General features: G+C 41.1%; 1 protein-coding gene across 2 annotated transcripts in view; it reads left to right on the top strand.

Annotated features, from left to right (window-relative positions):
• Positions 1 to 21672, top strand: part of TFAP2D (transcription factor AP-2 delta) — a 48295-nt gene extending 26623 nt beyond the window's left edge. For both annotated transcript variants that reach the window (XM_056487672.1, XM_056487670.1), the window contains 3 exons: positions 991 to 1132; positions 7347 to 7460; positions 21354 to 21672. In XM_056487672.1, the coding sequence (XP_056343647.1) occupies positions 991 to 1132; positions 7347 to 7460; positions 21354 to 21573 (476 nt within the window). In that variant the 3' untranslated portion in view covers positions 21574 to 21672. The remainder of the gene's footprint in view (positions 1 to 990; positions 1133 to 7346; positions 7461 to 21353) is intronic.
• The last annotated feature ends 3022 nt before the right edge of the window (positions 21673 to 24694 follow it).

The following is a 24694-nucleotide window of genomic DNA, read 5'->3' as shown; positions in this document are numbered from 1 at the left end:
TTAGCCATTCATGCAGATGTGCTTTAACACACACTTCTGGTGGCTGACCTATTTCTTCTCTCTGCAATGAGATGAGAACAAGTGTCATCTGGAAATGCCTATTTCCCACCAGGGAAACACTTACTTGGGCACAGATGTTCACAATCCAGGCAGCTGCTTTTGATCAGATAAATCCCACACCGAGGTTGTCAGAGTCACAGCGTGCAGGTCATAGTGTTCAGTAAACCCTAAAATTGGATTCTGGATTCTCTGAGCCAGTAAAGAGGGTCCTGTCCTGCATTTGGCAGCCAGCATGGAGTTGGGTTCTTGTGTTCAGTCTTTGCAGTGAGGTGGAAAGGTGCTCAGTGCAACTGCCTTCTTCATCATCTTCCCTTTTTGTTTTGCCTGGTCAATTTTGTTCCCAATCCTTTTGGAAAAAGGATTATTTATTGAGCTCTCCCTTGGGGTCTGCTTTTCTCTGGTGTGGGGCACTTGTACTGTTGGCTTAACCTCTAAGCAAATACACTGGAATGTGTGTTATCCCCGTGGGTCTTCCCTGGGGTAAAGAAGAAGGGCTCTTCTGTTACACACAGGGAGTGATGCACCAAAGGCTGACTCGGCTCTTCAAAGTTGTTCATTCCTACTTTTTGTTCATTTCCACACGTTGAATTTTAGTGATGAACAGGGCTTGCAAGATTGGGCAGATGCCCAATACTTACTGGTGGCAAGGCAGGGCCAAGTGTCTTGGCCAGTATTTCTCATGAGAGGGACAATCTTCCATCTGATGAGAGGAATATCCTCCTGTCTTCTGCCTGGCACCAGTGGTGACTAAACATAACAGGCCAATTGGGGTAAAATGTGTGACTTGAGAATGTCTACAGAAGTGACTTGCTACTGTTTGGGGCTTTTTTTTAAAGAGTGCAATAAATTCTGTAACAATAATAACAACAATATGATGGTGATGGTGATGATAACCCTAAAAAACGACTGACCCGTTTTGTCTGACCGCAGGGGAAGCTCTACATTTGGCCAGAGATTTCGGCTACACCTGTGAAACAGAGTTCCCTGCCAAGGCAGTAGGAGAGCACATTGCCAGACAGCACATGGAACAGAAAGAGCAGACAGCGAGGAAAAAGATGATCCTAGCGACAAAGTAAGCAGGGAGGGGGAGCGAAAAAAGAAATCGGTCTGTCACTTCTCCATGTTGGATCTGGGGGCTGGGGGAGGGAGGAGTGGGAGCAGGGAGCTGGGATTGTGGTGACTGCTGTCACAGCAGTGCTCACTGAGTGCTTCTCCTCCTCAGAGATGCTGAAACAGGGACCTGGTTTACTGCAGGGGGTTTCAGTGGCTGTGCTCTCACTGCCTGTGGTTAAGGGGGCACCTGCATCTTCCCAGATGCTTTGGTTTGGATGGGAACAGAGGATATTATTACATGGTAAGATCTGTGGGACAGAAACTGTCTCCTGTTTGTGTGTGAGCAGGAGATCTGAGCTTTTACTGAAGTGCTGGTTACTGTTGGATAATTACCATTAGTCTGCTGGGGGAGAGCTGGTTTGCAGAAGGACAGATCCTCTCTGGATGCAAACTGCCAGAGCTCCCCCGAAGTCAAAGGCACTGGAACAATGTACAACAGCAGGGGAGCTTTGCTAAAGACATTAAAGACACAAAGAGGCATCAGACTTCACTCTAAACAAGCCACTCTGTCTCCCTGGAGCAGTAACATCATGTTAGGATAACATTCCAACTAGGTTAATTAGCCCTGATGAGGGAGGAATTAGCCTTCGTGAGCCATGGGAAACAGGAATAAATAGTCTGTGTGGAGTAGGGCAGACCTGCCCTAGGTGTGTGTTCTGACTGTGTGGGGTGACCTCAAACACGTTCACAGTCTCTCTGTGCTCACTGCAGTGTCGTATCTGAGGCTGAAGTAGAGCTGAGACCACAAATCCGAGCTCTCCAATCATCCCCTCCATGCTGGGAGTGTTTGAAAACCCTTCCAGGCTGTGATATATCCAACAGGGAGGAATTTCCCTGTACTAGGGGAAAGGGCTGACCAGCAACAGGATTGTCCTTTGTGTCCCAGTGTCCTTCTGCTTTGGCAAGATTCCTCTGCCCTGACAGTGACCCAGAGATGAGATGCACTCAAACATCTCATGCTTGTGAATCCCATGAGTACAGCCTGTGATTGTTCCCTGGGTGATAAAAGCATCACCATGTTGACCAGCAGGAATTTTCTGGTTATGAAGGTAATGAGGGACCTCGTAGATCACATTCCTAATTCCCCTGTACATTAAAAGGAATAATGTAGGTGGAATATTACCTTATTCTTACCTCTATCCACTTTTAAGGGCTCAAGGGGTTTCAGAGGCATGAGAATAAACCAGTTGGCCAGAAGAAATTCCTCTCTGCAAATTGTGTAGCCCATTAACATCCTGCCTCCTAGCTGAGGATTTGTCCCATTTACAGAACATAATTCAACCAAAATGATGAAAATCTTCCCCATTTTTCCCTGGCTCTAGTGAGAAATCACAAAGCCATGGGTTGTAATAGTTGGTGTGTCATTTCTATGTCCTGTCCCCAAAGGCTGTGCCACTCAGGGGCACATCAGAGTCTCACTACCCTTCTCACCACCCCATGTCTACTTTCTCAGCCTCCTTCACTGCTGAGGTGAGGTACCATGGGCTTGAACTACCTCTAACCACCATGAGCTTCGGGCTTGTGGGCTGTTATCCAGCACTTGTTAGGAACAAAATTACTTTTCCCCTCGTCCTATCAGCTAAAAGCACCAGGAAATTGCTCAGAGAGGTCTGTCAATAATAGAAAGGCCACATCCCACTGCAGTCAGTGCTGGTAGCAGGGATGGATGGGTCAATGTGTGTGTTAGTACTGCCCTCTCCTGCCTGCCAGGAGAACAGGGATCCCCAGCCCTGCCCAGGTGTTCCAGGACACACAGGTCAGTGACATCATGGCATTCCCCAGCCATGCTTCCCCTGATATAAAGAGTTCTAGACAATCATCAGGAGCTTCAGCTACTCACCAGCCATCCCCAAGCTCCAGGCTGGCAATTTCAGCAATTCCACAACTTCCCTGACTCGTGGGCTCGTGAGTGATGACACCAGAAAAAGCAGGGGATTATTGTGCTGCCAAAACCAACACAGAAATCCCAGGGAGGTAAGATCACTCGTGGCAAGCTTTGTCTGTGGACAGAGCTGGAGTGCCACTGCCTGTGTGTATTGCTGCTGACCACTGTGGGACAGAGCCAGAAGCTCACAGAAATGTTCACATGTGGGGTCTTGAGGAAAAGCAAGGGGAAAGAACAAAGTTATTTCCACAGTCCTTAGAATATAGGTGATGAGGAAAAATAAGTGGAAAAGGTAACATGATTTCCACAGTTTTTCATATCTAGGTGTATTTCCATTATGGATTTAGACATCCAAATTCATTGGCTCAATTCAGCTGCCCAAACACAGACACCCATTGCCATTTGAGTTGAACTGGGTTATCCAGTTTGGGCATGAGCTGCTGCTCCAGGGCCTCACAGATTTTTGTTACTGTATTGTACCAGTGGTTATGGATGTCTTGTATATTACAAATCTACATGGGAGTAACTAAAGAGAGCCCTAAATATCTAAAAGTGATGAAGCCTCCAGTAGGAGCTCCCAGGTGTTCTTGGCATCAAGGGCATCCTCACCTTGTAATCAAGCAATCCACCCACCCTGAGTGGAAGCAGTTCAGACAGTGAAGACTAAAAATTTCTGCTTTAAATGCCAACAGCCAACACATGGAGGCCACTGAGCTTAAGTGACTCTTTTCATTGCCCTGCTCAGCCCTACCTGGTGTGAGGCCATGCTGATAGAAATATAGAGAATGAAAACAGGAACATTGTCCATCAAGGAACAAATCATGTTCATTTTGTTAAACTGCCTCATCTTCCAAAGCTACCTCATGGAAATGGTCTCTCACATTTGCACACTCAGGACCTGCCTGGGACTGTACAAATTGATGCAACAGGATGGTGCCATGGTCTGTTCTAACAGATTTGTGGACCAGACAATGAAGGATGAGAGATCTACTTAATAATTATCATGGGAAGAAGAAGTGATTGGGCTGTGTAGCCACTGTTCACTGCTGAACACAAGTGTCATCAATGGCAGGATGGGAGTGAAACAGGCTGAAAAAGTGCTGAAAGGGTAAGAAAGGCATCAGCAGTGAGAGAAACAAGTCCCCTACTATTCTCTTTCTTTCCACTCACCTCCTTTGACTGAGCAGATGATTGTCTGGGCAAGTAGACGGTTTTCTGGACAGAGCAAGATGCTCCAAAAAAGGAATGAATTGTCACAATTCTGTCCTGTTAATCCTAGAAATGTAAGAAGGTTTCAGGATATGTATTCAATTCACATAGAAATATTAAAAAAAATAGTGGGACCTGGTTTTATAGGGTATTTAAATACAGGCTTATTCACCTTGCAGAAACATGGGAGATCCTGAAATGTTTTACAGCAGGGGACAGAACCTGACCTGTTTGCAGCTTGGACAGATGCAGTAGTGCTGAAGGCTGTGCCAACTATTCCAGTTGCTGGAGAGGCACAGCATCCTACAGGAAACATCCCAGTGTTTCACAGCACAAGGTCTTCCATATGATCAGAGGGACAGACACATCCACATTTACACAGACCAAACCAGAATATTGTGAATAATAATTTTAATGTGGAGCTGATCACAGCCAGCACAGACTAACCATCATCTGGCTCATGACATTTCTCTGACATCTGGTCCTTGGATACATGGCAGCTCTGCCACACTTGGAATAAATCAGATTTATGGGGTCATGTTTGCCCCACTCTTGCACTCAACACCAGGCATTTGCTTTGGCCCCTGGTAGGGGGCCCATGGGCTGCATGGGCTCTTGTTTTGGCCCAGTACAGAATTTGTTCTCTTTTTCTGGTCATATACTGGGTCATCTGACCATGTATCACAAATCACTAGATGTCTCCCATGCAGGAGTGACCAGGACTATTTTTATTAATCTGTGCCCCCTAGGACAGCACAACCATCTTCCTCTGTTTTTTTCAAAATCACAGTCCAGCTCAATAAAAAACTGGCAACCCCTCTCCCTGTCACTACCCCAGGTGATATTTTACTGGCAGTGGAGGCTCTGAGACACCACTTTGCCTAGAAATCCCCATGAAAAAAAAAGTAGGTTACTGCCTTTTGCAGATTTTCATGTATAATAAAAAAGTTTTTTTTCTTTCCTTTCAATCTGCCATCATTCAGTAAAGACTTTTGACACGTGAAGATAGAAGGGAACTTAATTGCACACTTGGTTCTGACACTTTCCTTTGTTAAAATAAAAGAACTTTTAAGATGAACTTTTTCAACAGGTAGAAAGTAGAGGTTGGAGGAAGGAGAGAAGAGCAGTGCTGACAGGGCCGACTGGGGATAGTGGATTGTTTAGAAGCCAAAATGACTGACTGTTTTCAGTTGTTGAAAGGAACTGTTTTTCCTCTGAGGACCTGATTCATTAAAACTGTATGCTGCATTTACATACATTTCTGCTGAATAGCTCTCTTTGCTGAAGGCTGGGGTGATGCTGTCTTTTCAAGCAGTCGGTGTCTAGGTCCTTGCAGATGACAAGCATTTAGAGAAGTCAGGCCTGGATGGGGTCCAGCAGCACAGCAGGAAACAGGTTTCTGCATCTCCTCTTAGTCAAGAGAGAGCTATCCAAGATCTCTGTTCCCAGCTTGTGTCACTGTGACAAAGTGAAGGATAAAACCAGCTTAGCACAGTTTTCTTGCTTGTAACTCCACGGTGAAGGATCTTCTAAAAACCAAAAAAGAGTTTATCCACTTTTTCCATGTCCCAAAAGACAGCAGTTACAAGGTGATTATGAAGAACCCAAATTTTCTCTAGGACCAGGTGTGCAATGAGTCTCCTGAAAGGAATCATGGACCACAGAGATGCTCTTCAGTATTAGAAACTGCCCCTGGCACAATGATTGCATCCATGCTAACAAAGTAAACCACAGGCACTCTGAGTCATCAGACTGCACTTGTCCATGTCACTAAATGTTAAAATGGCTCATTGAATTCTCCCAAATATCTTTTGGGCAAGTCCTGGGAGACAGCCCACAACAGGGTCTATTCTCAGGAAGCCACAGGATTTAAGAGACCAAAAGAGCATAATTGTATGGATTATCAGATGGTGACAAATGCAGGTGTGAGGGTGGCCCTTGTCACTCTACACTTCACTGGGTGGCACTCTTACCAGGCTACATGTAGTCACTGTGACCAGTACCAGGTTAATCCAACAAAGATCAGGCCCCAGCTGAGGGTTCTGATCATCTGGAGGTGATAATGCCCTCCTGATCCCCCATTAGCCCCTTTATTTCCAATACAGGCAATGGAGAACTCTATGCTAATTTGGACAGGTCCCCTTTCTTTTCTCCAATTAACTGAATCATAAACCAAGGGAAAGTAAGTGATGTCTGTTCATTCATGGTCCAAATAATTCTTCAGAGAGTATTGAGCTAAATGGAACTGAGTTGGTTTCTGTTTTTAAAGGTTTATTGGTAGAATATTCATGGGCTAATTTACAAACAACAACACAAGAACAAAAAGGCCTTATTTTCAGCTCTTTCCTTGCTATGTCCTATATAGAGGAGTTCCAGGGAATAAATTTGACCCCCAGGTGCTGAGGCATCCTGAGAAACCTCAGGGAAGAGTGAGTGGAGAGGGAAAACAGTAAGACCATCTATTCTTTACAAAGAGGATGGGCAACTTTGTTTGTGGGAGACCAGAGAAGACAGACCCTGAATTCCCACTGCAAGGGGTCCTTCCTTCACAACCCCTCTGTCTCAAGGGCTGGGAGTTAAGAAGGCAAGTCCAAAATATCCAGGACTTCAACTTGCAGATAAAGCAGTGCCCACAATGTACACAAGCCCATGTACAAGTATTGGTGTACTTACACAAACTAAATAATAGAGTAATTTACACATTTCAGGCATATTCCAATGCTAGTTCACCATTTCCTATAACTGTAAGCCTTGTTGCCAATGTAGGTAAGCTAAGCTAGAATTAACACTGCCAAACTGGGTCCTATTTGGGGAAAAATCACATTTTAAAATGTTAGCATTAATATGGTTCCACAGGGAAAATATTCCTGTTCAAGAGATTCTGTATGATGTTGGCTCTGACAATTTGGGGCAGGGAAGCAGAGATGGATTTGTTTGTCTTTAATTTCTGTGACAACACTTTTGCCAAGCAATTCTGTTATGAATGAGATCACTCAGGATAAGGTGGGAGTGTTTTGGGAATCAGCCTTTTGGGAAGGATTACACCTGTTTTATTGAAGGATTTCCATTTTCTTTTTAGACAAATATGTAAAGAATTCCAAGACCTTCTAAGTCAAGACAGATCACCCCTCGGATCCTCCAGACCAACTCCAATATTAGACCTCGACATCCAGAGACATTTAACACATTTCAGGTATGATTTTGAAAGAGGAAACTAAAAATCCACACATTTTATTTAGACTGCATATGAAGTTTTAATGGTGTTTGTTCCCTTGCCTAAAAGACATGCAAATAATCAATTAACACCCTTAATCCCTGCTAGCTGTGCCTATTTAAAGTGCAGGTTTGCCCAGCAATGTAGTTCAAGTTTGCTGCATTCAGCTTTCTGTTAGGTCCACAATCTGAGCTTGAATAGGATATTTTCTGCATCTACTGGTCAAATGTCCCCACCTATCCAGAAAATTGTCCTGCTTTAAATGTGACCCAAATCACAGCTCTCAAGTTGATGGTCCAGAAGCATAGAAATTCAAGTTCTAAAAAAATGTTAATTATTCAAGGTAGAAATAATAGGAAGAAGAGGCTGCATCCTTTCCAATTAAATAAATAGTTCCAGAGGCTCATCTATGCTACTGACATAATTTGACAGTGTCTTACCAGGACCATTTTATTAACTCTTTGGCTTCCAAAGCAGGCTGGCCTCAAAGCACACTACCTACTAAAAAGATTTTACTGCACTAATTTCCAAATAACATACTAGAAAAATCTGGGAGAATGAAAGCTGACTCACACTAAAAAACCAGGCTGATGATATATTTAGACTCAGTTCTTGAGCAATATTTAATGTACTGGTTTAAACCAGCTTGTTTTGAAGACAAAGACCCATGGTACATGCACAACAAGCCCAAACTTCATTAGAATTTTATCCTAATTATGTATAGAAGTGTATAGATGTTTTGGGGTCAGAAAGATTTATTAGCTCAGGAGCTGCTGTGCAATCTCACGTTTTTGCTTTAGGCAATGTGTCAGATACAGTCATGAGTGAGGTGGGATCTTCCAGAGGGCCACTTTGAAATAGTGGGGTCATCTAAGATATCTATCACAGATAAGTCTGATGAAACATCCTGGAGGTGCTCCTGTCTTTGCTCAGGCCACACGACTTGATGAGGCTACAGATTGTTCATGTTTTCCATCCACTATCTAATATATGAAAAAACATATGAAGAACTGTGCCAGAGAGTTGTTTACAGACTATTATACTAAGCAAGTTTCATAGCCCTATAAAGGCTTAGAATTGTGCTGTATATTCTTTAGCACAAGCAGCTGAGCTACCCTTCTTTGATTAGTTGGACAGACAACTTCTGTGTCCCAATGTCCCAACATCTGTTAGTTATTAACATTCTGATAGCTGCTGTGATAACTAATGTTTAGTCCCTCAGACTTTGAGTGGAATCCCAAAAATACCCACTATCCCACTTCTTCCATCTGCTGGGGTGTGGAGAGGCAAGGGTAATTCCCCATCCACAAATGCACATATTCCTGAAATTCCTGTTTATTCTTAAACACATCTGTGTGCATCCTACATGTGTAAGAACACACCTGGACATCCCCACTCCTATTCTCAGGCAGTGCTGAGCATGTGCACACACAGAGCACCCAGGTGTGTGTATATGTTCCATAATACACACTCCAAAACACCCAACTACACGTGCACATCAAGAGAAACATTCTTATTTATGCAGAATGATCATAGAGGGATTTAAATAAGCTATCTAAGCTTGTGGAAAAAGAGATAATTCCCTATTACATGCACACAGAGGAAATGTGATATAAGGTGGTTAATCCCCAAGGATTCCTGTGTCTAAAACAGAAATAGCAGTCAGGATAAAATGCTGAAGGCTTCAGCTGCAAAACTGTCAACTTTACAAAACTCTCTGATTGTGTTCAGGGAATGATGAGTGCTGCCAGACCCAGAGGTGGAGCTGTGACCATATTCCTTTTCCAGCTCGTGTAGAGATGCTGGGGTCAGATCAGCTTCTGCCCTGGACTTCTAACTCTGCTCAGATGCCTGTAGGAGCTCCACTGCAGCCAGCTGTATCTTCTGCCATTGTGTCCAGGAATCTCACCTGTATTGCTCGAGAAATCTGAATTAAGCATGTCTAGCAGATGTTTACATCAGTGTAACTAGAATTTCTCTCTAAACTCTATTGACTGAACATTCTGGTCTAGATCTCTACCTGAATGTGAGATTAGCCAACCACTACACTCTAGACACACTGTGGAGAGCTAAACCTAATGTGGGCAGAAAAATTCCCATCCCTTTTATTCCCATTACAGCCAGATCATCTCAATCCCTATATCACTACTTGTCTCCTTGAGATTAAATATCTCAGAATCATAGAATGGTTTGGGTTGGAAGGGACCTTAAATCTTATCTTGTTCCAATCCCCTGCCATGGGAGGACTGGAGAGTCTTTAATGTCCCTTCCAACCCAAACCATTCCATGATTCTCTGACACAATGTCAGAAATCTGAAGAGCTTTTATATGACCATAGAAAATCAGAGGAATCACACAAATGTCTATGATTAAAACAAGTTCTAAGATATTGAAAGACCTTTTGAAGAGCTATAATATTGGATATCTACAGTAGAAATGGATCCAGCCTCTACTACACTGGGGTGAAAGGGAGTTTTCTTTAGGAATAAATTCCCCTACAGCTGTTCAATGTAGAGTTGTGTACTCCACTTCCTCGTGATGTTATTTATTCTATGTTAATAATTAAGACCAGGGTTCACAGCCTGGCACAGGTCAGATAGAAGCATTTTCCCCATTTACTCTCTTTTAAATCTTCAAGTTCACACTTTTCTATGAAGTTTTTCCACTGAGTCTTAGTTCATTGAGATCTGTAAATGTGTCCAACCTGAAGTACAGAATAGTCCCCATGAAGGGGTCAGAAGTGCTGGGTTTGCTCAAACTCCAAACTCAAAGTTCACACAAAACACAAAACGGGAAATCTTCAAAGGAGCTGCCAGTGAGCCTGAAAACTGCTGGATTTTAAACAACCTCATGCAAAAAAACAAGGGCTCTTGTACACCTCTGGTACAGCACTGTTTGTACAGCTGCTGTTTGAGATGTTCATCTGACCTGAATTAAAAAACTCAATGCTCCATGAGGAATGATTTTCCAATATTATTTGATCACAAACAGATGATTCAGACCTCTAAATTTATAGCAGAAAATATTGTGCACAACCTCATCCAGGGTCATTTTATGTTTTTTTCATGCAACATTTCTCCCTTTTCAATACATTTTAGAGGATCTTACAGCTGAGAAGTTATCAATGTAACTTCACTTACCAGTAGGCTGTTGAAGTTATATTGATGAGTTCAAATAATTTAAATGTATTGATACTAGCAGATAAAAGTAGTGCCAGAGAACAGGCATTGGCCATCTGTGCTTCTCTTTGTCTGCAGAATTTCTGGGGTTTTTTATACTTGGTCTGACTAGCACTAACCCAAACTATCCCTGGGCACAGTGGTACATATATATCACCAATAAAAGTGAAAGTTCAGAAATCCTGGAAGCACCAGCCCTTATAACAGCCCAGTCAGGTATCTTGCCTGTGTTATAAATTTAGATTTAGGGAAGTCCTGCCTTGCCAGGGCTGGATCCCAAACCTCATGGGCTAAGTGTTAGGGTAGCCCAGATTTCTAAGCACTAAGTCTGAGCTCAAGAAGAGGTGATATGTTGTAGGGCTGCCCAACCTTCCCTTCAGCTCTTCTTTGAGCAGGAAAGGTTGGAAGAGACCTTAAAGATCATTTTGTTCCAACCTCTCTGCCATGGGCAGCCACACCAGGCTCAAAGCCCCACTCAACCTGGTCTTGCACACCCTGAACACAAATAGTCCTGTGGGTTGTGTCTGGCCTGAAAGTCACAACTTGAGCTACTCCACCTTCAGTTTCTGTGGAAATCATGGAGCAAACAAGAAAATCCTGGAAAAATCCAGTTCCATTGCTAAGTGCTGAGACACTTTGTCCAGATATAGGAGAGTCTCTTTATTGTCCTCCAAAGGCTGATCTGTGCAAAGCATTTCTGAGTGTACTACAAAAGAGAGCAAAGTCAGCATATCAGTACTAGAAAAGAACCTGAAATTTTCTATAGCTTTAATGAGAGGAACCTATTTTTCTCACCCTTTACTTTCAAAGTGGAGAGACCATAAAGGTCTCTAAGGTCAGGAGATTAAAGAGTGAGAAGAGCAAGAGCAAAAGAAAGAGAAGCAAAAATGAAAGAGAAAAGGAAAACACTTACATAAACCTTAGTTTCTTTTAAAATAATCTTATTTATTATAATTCAGAGGGTTTTTTCCCCAGAATCTCACAGAATCAAGTGAAGCTTCTGTGTATATGTGCATGCATCTGAGTATGGAAGAGGGAAAAGCTGGGGAATTAATTTCTCACAAAACTTAAACCAGTTTCAAATCCTACAGATGCCAGTAAAGCTGAGGCTTCATCTCTATTTTTTTTTCAGGACCTTTCTGGTTACATAAATCTTTCTTTGGCACTGTAAGTTCACTGGGTATGTTTTCAGATCAGGTAAAATAGCAGTAAAAATGAGAGACATCTCTTAATTGTCCAAGGTGATGGGAAGGAAAAGGGAGATTGCAATGCTTAGAGATAGGAAAAGGATAGATGTGAGCAAAACACATGTAAGACACTGAGAATAATTCACTTTAGCAAAGCCCAGAAATAGTAAACTAGGGTAATCATAACCTGCAGAAGGTGAAAACAAATCTTCCTGGAGAAAAAAGAGCTCTGAGATACACACAGAGATTTTAGGGCACAGGTATTTCTGAGGCTTGGTTGACCCCCAACAACAGAGTTCTGCCACTAAATCAGCAGAGCTGGATGGTGACATTGCAATCAACAGGTTCTTCTGCTGGATCTGGAACAATGTTAGCCACCACAACCATCAAACCCCATCCTTTTCCTGCTAGGGCTGTGCAGGTAGATCTGAGGCACATAGCATGGGAAATATCCACAGCTCCATATCACTCATCTCTGTGGTATATTTGCACTACTCACATGTTTAGTGCATCCAGCCCTCTCCAGAGCAGAGAACCAGACCAGATAAACCAATGATTCTCAGTTGTAGAGTTCCTGCAGAATGGAACATTTTAAAGAAGGAATGAAGATGGGCAGAAATTAAGACACCTCAAAAGATAAACAAAAATTAATCTGACTGTGTGACTTTAGATCTGGACACTGGACCACAATTACTGTAATGTTTGGGTGCTTCTGTGGTTCCTTGAATGAATTTGGCCAAGAGCACCTCTTTCTGTCCCAAACAGTTCCCAGACACTGGTCAGCCTTGTCTCAGTTGGAGGCTTAGGCATGGCCACTACTTTCAGGTAAAAATGCTTGGCTGATAGAGATGGGGCCAGGCTGTGCCAGATCACTCATGACCTGAGAAATCTCTGTATTTTCACTTTGCTAATGCAGCTAAGGGTGAACTAACAACATTCCTCAGCTTCAGTATAAGAACCTTAGAATGATTCACCTGTCTGGTGACTGTGGAGATCTAGGGTCGTTTTAGGTGTGAAGAGACATCCTGCTTCACATGCATCTGCCACTCAGATCAGCATTTAGGGTACCCCTCCAATTGGACTAAATATCCAAATCAATAAGACAGTAATTTTTAAAATCAATTTATTTTAGGTAACATTTCTATTGAGTGGAGAGAGCACATACCTTCTTCTCTCTTCCATTTCACTGTCATATCTAAGATTCAGCCAGGAACCTGAAAGTCACTCTGACTTGTCTTCATGTCTTTGTCTTCTTAACCTGCCCTTGCATCAGAACAACTTTGTTGTTTGTTTTGCTATTTTTTAATTTTTAGCAGAATTCTTTTCTTGGTTCCCCAAAATCTCATGTAACCTACAGTTGGCAGAAAACCCATCAAAATAACCCACATTCTGTGCTGGAAATCCAATACCATAACACATAAATCTTTCAAATAGAAAATTTTCTGAGATTATACTCACAAGATCTGTGTCTGTTTGTTGGTTTATACATACAGACTACCTGAACTCATCAAACACCCTCTTGCCTCACTTTCTTCACTTTTAGAATTGGGTATAGACACATCTTCTACATCTACTTTTGGGACACTTGTGTCTCTAAGAATCTGTGGTGTTTGGAAGTATCAGATATCCTACTAGGGAAAGGAGAGCATCCACTGATAACTGCAGGTAGTTAATCCTTTAACTTCAAGGCTACATTTCATCAAGATGCAAAATCACACCCAGATCTTCTATTTCATATATAAAAGATAAAGACAACAGAAAGGCAAAGGGAAAATGACTTTCTTGTAAGTGACACTTCTTTCACCGCAGAAACCGTATAAAAACAGACACACAGAAAATAATATGTTCAGAACACTGAAGTTGGGTAATGAAAGCAATCAGCATCCTCATGGATTATTCTGTGCTCTGTGGAGCCATCCAGCTGATATGAAACGCCCTCCCCACGAAACTGTTTGAGGCAAGAGTTTTGTCGCTCAGCTGCTGGCAGAGCCTGGAGCTGTCAGCCTCCTCCTGCCAGTGCCTGGCATCACGCTGACGAGGTGACACGAAAAGTGACAGACAAGAAACCAGAGCCTCAGACTTTGGGAGCACTGAGAAGGAGCATCCTTCTTTCCAAAGGGGAAAGCGGAACGATGAAACGGGTTTTGAAGCTCAGCGTGTTTTTTTAAACTGTAACAAGAAGCCAAGCCCAAAGACTTACTTGTGGGTTGCCTTCAAAGATGTGCTCACCCCCTTTTATACATTGTTCTCTTTTTTATTTTTTTACACTTCTTTGCTTATCAGGAGGTAGAGCAGCTTCTGCTGTAATTCCAGAGATCTCAGTTCACGGCAGCAGCCTCCTGTTTGGATGCAGGCACTGGAAGGAGCTTGGTGAGCAATTAATTTTTGGTGAAACGCCTCTGGTGCCCTCTAGAGTTCCCTGATTTCCAGGAACTCCCTCAATCTTTGGATTTTGTTAACTGAGAGGGACAGCACTGGTGCCTGAGGCACAAGGGAGCAACAAATTGCTTCATTTTTTTTTCCTTTTTTTATTTTAATTTTATTTTTGCTTTTTTTTTTCTTGTCTCTTTCTTTACCATTAGTGTCAGAGTGCCTTCTTCTGGGCTCTTTCCCTCATCTCCTTTTCAAGGTATTCCTTCTTTGATTTTTCCATAGTAAGGTCTCCATCAGGTTGTCCTGCTCTCCTGATGAACTAAATACTTTCTAATTTCTAATGTTGCTAAAGGTTTTTGTCATGGGTTGTATAATACCTTTAAACTCACAATTTATGGAGTCAAGAAAACAGACAAAAACCTGTTTCCTTTATTTTACCTGATTCTTTAAAAACTAGGTTGCATAATCATGAAAAAAACTCACATTCATCAAAGAAGGGAAAAAATCTTGGAGGGTGCTTGGATTTTTTAACACAGCACTTAAGACTTCTTAAAGCATTTAAGGCACTCTCATGTTTCCCAAAAGAAAAAGAAATGCCCTCCCCTCCTTTCCAAATTAAAAGGCCACAAAAATGATTGTACTTAGTCATGAGCATGTTTATAAATGTTAATTCTTGGTCTTTCTCATTTGAGGAGGGCAATAGGGCTTCTTAGCAATATTTCCTCACAGGAAAAATTTATGGATGGCAGTAAATTGAATGAACCTCATCAGTTTCTTTGTCTTCCCATAACATAAAGATGAACCACTAAATGGTCCAATCTTTGGTCTACAGCTCAGAAACACTCCACAATTTTTGGAAGTTTCAGATCTGTTGCCTGGGCAATTCTTCTCAGTGTAGAAAATGAGTCCCAAAGTCTGAAATTTACAGATCTGAAATAGATTATCTTAAATTTGGGGCATCAGCTCTAACACTCTCCTCCTACTTTCTCCATGGCCTTTACATGTGGTAGAAGGAGGTCCATCTGCTTAGAGGACATGTCCTTAATACACTATGAACAGAAGGAAAACACAAGGTCCTAGTTTGAAGGCAACTTCTGTACTGTTTGCTACTCTGATCCTATAGACTTCTTATCCCTGTAACATACTCTGCCCACGTTCTGATTTTTGACTATCAGTCTAACTTGTGTCATGGTTAGACCTTCTGAGCTTCTGAAGTAAACTTACCACCATTTAACTTTCTGCACAACCTTCACAAGAGAGACCCTGAAATCAACAGAAGCACCTCAAAGTCACTATTGTCACCTCTACATTCAGATGTTACTTGTGTCAGTGAAGAGACACAAATATTTTACCATTTCCTTTACAACCACTAGACTTCACATCATATCTTACCATCTGTCATCAGCTGTGTGCTGCTGAATTTGGATAATCATTGAGTTTTCACAGTCAAAGTTCTGAGAAAATCCGACCAATAAGTTCAAGGTTGCTTTGTCTTCATTATTGTTGTTTTAAAGGGCTTATTTATTTAAAATGAGGGTGTAAACATTCAGTGCAGATGGCCTCTTCCCCCTCACTGAGAGGGAAGCTGTTTCTTTTGCTTCATGTCAGAGCTTCACCAGCCTGGGGTATGGAGGAGTCCTTGAGGTGGTTGCCAAACAAGACTCCAAGCCTTCAGGCACACTTGGATCTTTTCACTTTTAAGTAAGGCCATCATTAAAACATGAGCAGGCATAATTGCATCATAGCACTGGGCAGAATTACAGGCAGGTCTGGATGTCCTTAAGCACCAGGCTTTGTAATGTGTTGGCCTGATATTCACTGCCTTCCTTCTGCAGCTCTCCAACACCAGAATCAGAGATTCCAGCCTGGCCTCTCAGAACAATAAAGTTGGTTTATAGGAGCTGGAGTGGGATGCACTACAAAGCTGGGAATACCCAGAAGACTCCATTTATGAAACCACCATGTTTAATTTTTAGGCTTATAAACCCAAATGAAAGTATGATAATGAAAACAGCTCCTTTCATAGGTGTGGAGCACACCAAAAATGAGCCAATTTCAGTGTGAGCTCAATTAGCCTGGAAAATCAGGCAGCTAAATTTGACTTTCAGGGAACACATTTAAATGCTTTGCCATTAATCTTCCGTCTGTTATGTCTGATTTAAATGTAAAATCAGATTTTGTCCCAAACTTGAAACTTACTTTCATCAGCAAAGGGAAATTATCCAACTTTCTTGGATTTTTCAAAGACTTTAACTTGCAGAGAAGTAAAGACCACCAAAATTAGAGCAAGGGGAATTACTGATAGAAAGTATAAAGATAAAGTAGAAGATAATATCTCTCGGCCTTTTCATGCTCATTACCTAAAGTGAGCCTAATAAAATACACCCTCACAGGAGCTTGGCAAAAAGGACTGGTTAGAAATTTTCTATAAAATGCTTTCTCTTAATAAGCTTCATAGGAAAATTAAAAGGCTCTGCAGATCCCCATTTGTGGAGGAGAATATATTCATCAAGAACTGAAAGTAGAGTTGCCACGAGACTCTGCAGCACCATTTCACTAAAAAGAGTTGGCTTTTTAATAAGAAACACAAGGCTGCATTGGTTAGAGCTGCCATATTTAATGATTATTGCCAACTAAAAGGCTAAACTGTAAAGGAAATAGACTCCTTACTCACTCCAAAGCATTCTTTTCCTATGAGCATTAGGTTTTAAACCAGAAGTTTTAGATTCTGCTCTGGATAAAGTAGCAGTATCTTGGTGCTTTTAAGTAAGTTGGATGTCTGAGCTTCTCATGTAGTCAAAGAAGATCTAGGGCAAGATATAGCTGAGCTTTTTTTAGGTGTTCCATCAGTCCACTGCTGCTTTAAAAGGGTCCAGGTCCCCTCTAACCCCTCTGTATTATTACCTGTTCACATGACACGGGTGTCAGCTACCACAGAACACCTCAAATAGCACCCAAATCACATTTTTATTTAGGATGGAAACCTCAGTCTGGCCAGGAGAATGGTGCAGCTCACCATAAAGGAGACACATGCATTTAATGTGCTAATTCATTCTCCAGGCTTCTCTGACTGTATTGAATAAAGTCCCAGTTCATTTTGTAAACAATTTGAGATTCACAAGGGTAACCTGCCCAGCATTAGAATATCTAGAAGCAGGCTGGACTTCAGTCCTATATCAAACTATCAAATCTGTACAGATGTTGCAGATGTCACAGGACATATCAAAACACTGTAAACTCTTACAGACAGGAAACTACATTCAGTCCCCTCTGTTGGTAACAGGAGTTTGGCACTGTTGATGTTTACACCTACAAATTGGCACCTACACTTGTGTTCCTTAATATCAGATTTTGTCCTATTGTGATATTTCCTACAGTCTTGTTCAGCATTTCAAAAAGTTAAAGTTCTACCCCCAGAGGTTCTGAGACAACCCCTCTGAATTTTGAAGGTAGTATTCCCACTTTACTTCTAGGGTCTATTGAGCTGTCAAACAAACACAGTTTCATTCCTTTTCTTCCCAAATTGAAAGTTTCCAAACATTTTAGGCCAGAAAGTTTATTTTTTTATTTTATCCTGTATTAAACTGACTATTTATTTGACCTCCCCAGTCTCTGCAGTGCCCTGAAAGCAGATGGTTGCCAGGTGAGGTCTGTCTTTCCCCAAGTAACAAGCAATAGGACATGAGGAAACAACCCCAAGTTGAGCCAAGAGAGGTTTAGGTTGGATATTAGGAAAAACTTACCTGAAAGGGTGGTTAGGTATTGGAACAGGCTGCCCAGGGAAATGGTGGGTTCACCTTCCCTGAAAGTGTTCAATAATCACATGGATGTGGCTTTTGGGGACATGGTTTAGTTGTGGGCTTGGCAGTGCTGGGTTAATGGTTGGACTTGATGGTCTTGGTGGTATTTTCCGACCTAAATGATTCTATGATTGTATGATTTGCTTCTACTGGAAATGAATGAATGAATGAATGAATGAATGAATGAATGAATGAATGCAGATATTGCCAGATTCTATAATACATACACTAGTTTCTTTTACTTGCAAGATTATAAAATTTTTACGTCTCAGTACAGTCAATTTCCCAAATCAGAACTCAGAAGATCACACAAGCAGTGCAAAAATCATGCAATAACATAAATAGTAATGAATACCTTTAATTTCCTTTCTCTTGCTTACTGTTTTTGCAAACTCCATTCATTTTCATGTCTCTGGACTTCTAAAGACCAGAAATTATGATAAAATGCAAGACAAAATCATTAAATCACCTGACTCCTAAAGTGACTTTGAAGGGCTTAAAAGACTCATATATATACTACTGCTGGTCTAGTTTTTACAACTGTTTAGAACATGAATTACAGTGATGTTGAACTTTATATTTCTGCTATGCCAGGCATACCTAAAGAGAAAATAAAATTAAACTGAGGTATGTTCACCTATTTTTAATGCTAAATTTTAAAGATATATATATTCATTCAAGTCCAAACTTCAAGTATCCAAACTTTATGTGGTATTATTAATTGATGTCTGCAAAATATTGCTTGTAAATATTTAATTACCATTTTCCTCACATTACTAACTGGGGATAAATATAAATTCCTGCTTTGAAAAGTGCCTGGAGACTGATAGATAAACATTCTAAATGCTAGTTATTTGTAAATAGCCTTTTGGAGACCTTTTATAAAAGGCTGTGCCACTGCCAATCTGAATTGAAGACATATTTCCATACTGAGCACTCATTTTGGTTAGAATTCACAAATATTTGGTGTCTTCCCTAAGATACCAGCTTTCCTATCAAATAGGTTTCCCATGTCTAGCAGACAGAAATGTGACCCAAAAAATATCTTGAAGCCTTTTCCATATGTTTGTTTTTTTTTTTATATTTACAATATGCTATCAATTGCCCATGTCCTGTAAAACCTTTTTCCCCTTAGTCCCTTCATTTTCACTTGTTTATAAAAGATCTGGAAAGACTGAGAAGCCAAAGTGCAGAGGAGACAGATCACTGAAGTGAAATATTCCTGTTTCTGACCCTCACATAGGTGTCTGCATCAGATCAGGATTTACTGAGTGGTGCCCAAGACAGCCAGAGAGTCACTGTAGGGACAAAATCTTAACTGGCAGGGAATGGGAAACAGTTATTTTTTCTTGTCAGAATCACTGTGATGTGGGTTTTCTTTTTCCCTCATCCAAACCAATATAAAGTATTGATTTCTCAAAAATGCCCACAAACTCAAAAATTAGCTTCTGTTCTTTTCATCTTCTTTCTTCTCTGAGTGGGTTTAAAATAACTGATATCACTTTTGAAAAAATTCAATGCTATTTCAACCTTTGAATTAATTTTTTAAATTTATGTTTCTAAATGAAAACTACAAATGTGAAGGACTGGGGCAGGGTTTTTTGTTTTCACATACCACTTATCAAAATGAATCATTATAACAAGGAGAAAAACTTGGTTGACCATAATAGCTTTAGCTTTTTTGGCCCTTTCATGATCATCTTATACTATACACATATTTAGGCAAATGGCACCAAAGTCAATTGCCTAAAAACTCGTTTCTAGTAGCACATCCCATATCCTGTGGTAGTTGGGACATCTTTCAGTCTTGCATCCAGCTCTGGGGTTCCCAACACAGGAAAGACATGGAGCTGTTGGAGCAAGTCCAGAGGAGTCCGTGAAGATGGCAAAAGGGCAGGGGCAGTTCTGCTACAAGGAAAGGCTGAGAGGATTGGGATTGTTCAGTCTGGAGAAGAAAAGGCTCTGGGGAGGCCTTAGAGCTCCTCACAGGACCCTAACAGGCTCCATGATAGCTGGAGAGGGACTTTGGGTAAGGGCATAGAGTGATGGGAAAAGGAGGAGTGCCTTCCCACTGACAGAGGGTGGAGTTGGACAAAATATTGGATAGAAATTCCTCCCTGTGAGGAGGGAGAGGCCCTGGCACAGGGTATCCAGAGAAGCTGTGTCTGCCCCTGGATCCCTGGAAGTGTCCAAGGCCAGGCTGGATGGGGCTGGGAGCATCCTGGGATAGTGGAAGCTGTCCCTGCCCGTGGCAGGGGGATGGAATGAGGTGATCTTTAAGGTCTCTTCCAACCCAGGCCATTCTGGGATTCTATGATCTTCAGAGAGATGGTATGCAAGAGATGGGACTTGTGGAAAACTTGCACACTTCTGAATCTACAAGTTGTAGCCAGGAACAACGTCAATAAAAATTCAGTGTTTTAAAAAACACCTTTTGTAGGTGCTTAGATGAAAGGTGCAACAGGGCAAATCAATACAAGTAAGTTCAACACTACCAGAGAAACATGGTTAGAACTGTGTTATTTTTGCTATTTATTGGTTAGGATCACCCATTAATTCAGCCTAGCTAAACCAGCATTATTGTGAAACATTCATTGCTTGAGCATGGATATTGGCCAAGGATATTGGCCAGGGTCCATTCCCAACAGGAATTTCAGCTCTCACCCTATTGGATGGTCCAGGAGTTTAGCAGCAAGGAAATGGCCAAATAATGCCAAATGTTCTGAGGGTTGGAGATGGTTTCCTCGACTCTGCTGAATTTCCTAGTACAGATGCAGCCATACCTTCATGTACAAAAAGTGGGTCATGTTTAAGAGCTACAATATCACAGAATCATTAAGGGTGGAAAGACTTCCAAGATCACCAAGACAGCCAAGTATGATCCAGAATTGTGAATAAACCACACAGAACTCCTTTTATTTACCCAAGAAGTGTGAACCAAACTTCATGGCACTGGAAAATTAGCAATGCTGGAGAGCTGAGGGCATGGATTCTGTCTTGGCTTCTCTGAAGTCAACAGCCCTGTGTCAGTCTGTGCTTGCTGAGAGTGTGTCCCATGGTGTTTCAGAACTGAGGCTCCACCAAAAACAACCTTTGAAGCTGTATACAGTCTGCTCTTTGGCTCTATTCCTTTCTTTTCTGTTTCTCCCACAGGTAATAAATAGTTTAGGGAGCAAATCCTGAATTTCACTGTAGCAAAATGCGAGTACTGTAAACTCCTCGGTGTTTGTGAGCGCATTGATATTTATGTGTGTGTGTGTGTTTCTTTCCCTCTTTTTTTTTTTTTTTTTTTTTTTTTTTTTTTTCCCCCTTCTATCTCCTTCCCATTTGTAGTTTGATCACTCATGGTTTTGGAACTCCTGCAATATGTGCTGCCCTAAGCACTTTCCAAACTGTTCTCAGTGAAATGCTGAACTACTTGGAAAAGCACACATCGCACAAAAACGGAGGAGCGGCGGAATCCGGCCAAGGACACGCCAACTCGGAGAAAGCCCCCCTGCGGAAAACTTCAGAGGCTGCTGTGAAAGAGGGCAAAACAGAAAAGACAGACTAGCTACATCAAACAGAATCTATTTCGAGAGAGTCTTGCTGCTGATATTTTTTTTAAATATATATATCATTGAGGGCGATTTATCTCCAGTGGACCAAATCCAAAAAAAAAAATAAAAAAAATAAAAAAAATAAAAAAAAAAAAAGTGGGGGGAAAAAAGGAAAAAAAAATAGTAAAAAGAAAATAAAAAGAAAATAAAAAAGAAAGATTAAAACAGAGAGAAAGAGAGAGCGTGCGAGAGGAAAGTATTCAACCCTAAGAACAGCAGTGTACAGTAATTGTGTGATGAAATTGTCACTTTTTTAAAATTTATGTTGCTCTAAACTGCTTTTTTGTGCACGTAGTATTTGATTGTTCTGAATGATACACTAACACTGTTTTTTATAAGCACTTCTGGACTTGGCTGAGGTGGCACATGAAATTTGAAGCACTTTCTTCTCCGGCAGCAGGGTTAGGGTCAGTGCATCAGCTGTGGGACACACAGTTCCAGCATCCTGACTTTGCTTGCATGCTGGAAAGATTGAAAGAAGGGCTTCCTCTGGTCCATCAGAAATGCCTGATCTACTCACCATTGGGAAAACAAAATGGAAATCTGGAAAAGGAGGAATTCTTGGGTCGTGGGACAAATGAACCGTCCTGTACATGGGAATGTGCAGTGAAGCTGCACTGGAATGAGGCCAGAACCTGTTGGGAATCTGTCCTGACCATTCAAGCAGCAGCTATGGTGTCTCTTGTGAGAAGAGCATGGCAGACTGAAAGGAAAACAAACCTTGATAGTCTCAGTAAGAGCCCTGATCCCTCTGTGAACTGCAGTTTAAATGACAGCATGGGCTTCTGTTCTCTGTTTTCTCAGCCCCTGGTCCCACAGCACTCTGCCATACCTGGGTCTCTCTTCAACACAATCAATGCAGGCAATTGGAGTCACCTTTTGTGTTGCCTTGATTTTATGATGCTTTCTTTTCTTCAACAGCTTTTTCCTGCAGCTTTATTGTCTTTATAAATCCAGATGAGGTGCAGAGGTCTAACAGAATCCACTCACTGGAAATAAAATAAAAAACAAAATGGCAAATAAGACAGATTGGCTTAGTCCACAGCAGCTGAGTGGTAATAACCTTGCTAGTGTACTTTTGAAATACTATTTTGCCACACATCCTCACACAGAAAACATGGGAGGTATAGCTTGAGCTCAAGACTCTGAGTCTAGGGATTTTTTCCAGTCACAGTCCGACTCCTTCTTCAAAAGACCTTTATTCCATTCTTTTTCTTGTTTCTCTGACATCACCTTATTGAGAAAATTAGGAAGGAAAGGTATTACTGGGAGGTTGTCCATCCAAACTCAGTTTAAGATCAGCAGAACCAGACCTTTTCTTCCAAGGGGCAATTCAACTCTTTCTGTGGTAGGAAAAAATATAGTTGTCCATGTGTAAATATTTAGAGCCATTTGAGATGTTTTAGGTATCTAAGACAGCCACAGAGTTTTGACAGTTATGACATGAAACCTTTAGGAGAACTGGACTCACCTGGAGGAGGAGCTGGAGGATACTGTGGGTGACAAAAGCTGTCACACACATTGTCACTTTCTAGAAGTTGTTAGAGTGTATTATACCTTGGCTGATCAGTTTAGACTAAACCCAGGGACTGCTACAAATAGCTGAGGTGTTTAGAGCCAGATGCAAGGAATCAAAATGAATCAACAAGGCAACCCTCACCTTCCAAATTATGGAAGGCAATAGAGTGATGATGGCATGATGCTGTTCCTCTCAAGGTCAGTAAGGACATTGCCATCACCATGAGAAAACACTCTAGAAAGTAAGGAGTCCCTGACTATTTATTTAAAGAAATCTGGGAAAAAATTCCTATGCTTTTGTCCAGATTTGTCCTAGCTCAGGGCAGGTATGTAACTCAGACACCTGCTTTAGTGCTATCCAGTCACCATCCTACATTGAGGGAAACAGGGATATCTCCATGGGACTCCATCTCCTTAACACACCAAGGTCAGATAAGTGCCTCAAAAATTTAATTTTATTAAATTAATTTAATAAATTTGTACCATTACTTCTGGAGAAATCAAATGAACAGTCCTCAGAGGTGTCTTCTGCAGAAACATTGTGGAACTGTCCTAGAACACGAAATACTTTGTGTGGAAGTAGGTAACCATGATTAAAAGTGAAAATCAAACTCATTCTGCTTTTTTTATTGCCCAGACTGAGGGAAATGGAAAAACTAAAAGTTTGACTGTGTCAGATATGGAGATTTGCCACATCTGTAAAATATGTGCAAATTAAAACAATTTAATTTGAACCTCTGTTTCAAGATGTGGATAAATTTAAATTAGATTTTATTTGGGAAAAAAATACAAGGAAACATTTTTTATAATCCTTTTCAGTTTTTTCCACTAAAATATCAGCTTTTCGGAGAAGGAGGAATAAATGGTTGGGCAAATAAATCTGTGAAACTGTTGGGAAAGCAACATTTTATTACCATCAAATTAAAATGCTCAACATTGGAAATATTATGTATGCAACCTTATATGAAATATTTGCCTATTCAGGATATGGTCCAAGATCCCAACAATAATTTATTTCAAGACTTGTGACTCTCACTGTTGCATAATCACTATGAGTGTCTGCTCTGCAGGCAACAGATTATTTTTGACCTGGCTTACCCTTTGATCTATTGCTATTAATAAATCTGAGCACACTTCAAGCCCCAGAACTTCCAGTTTTTGATTTAATGACCCCTGTACATTTTTGTTAAGGGTCCATACAGATCTGATTCAACCTGATTGAACTTCTGTATGCTCTTACCATTAAGAAGTTATTTCTGTTTCCATGTCAAACATTCTGGTTTTTCCTTTAGATATTAACACATTTTAATAGCAAAGTTCTTTTTTAAAAGTGGCTCCAAGTTTGCTGACATTGACAGGCTCTCTATTTTTTATTTTTAACTGCACTTAATAATTTTATTGAGCAAAGAACAATTATCACTGCTTTTCTGCTGAACTAGCTATCTGAGCTGTTTGGTGTCCAAATACCTTTAGTTTTTTACATGGGAACTTTCAGTGGGGCTTTAAGCAATGAATTCACTGATGTTCCTATAAAATCTCAGCCTAGGTTCTCATCCA

The sequence above is a fragment of the Oenanthe melanoleuca genome, chromosome 3 (assembly GCF_029582105.1).
Source record: "Oenanthe melanoleuca isolate GR-GAL-2019-014 chromosome 3, OMel1.0, whole genome shotgun sequence".
NCBI classification, from domain to species: domain Eukaryota; kingdom Metazoa; phylum Chordata; class Aves; order Passeriformes; family Muscicapidae; genus Oenanthe; species Oenanthe melanoleuca.
The sequence above is the reverse complement of the archived record's forward strand: the minus strand, read 5'-3'. Positions and strand labels throughout refer to the sequence as shown.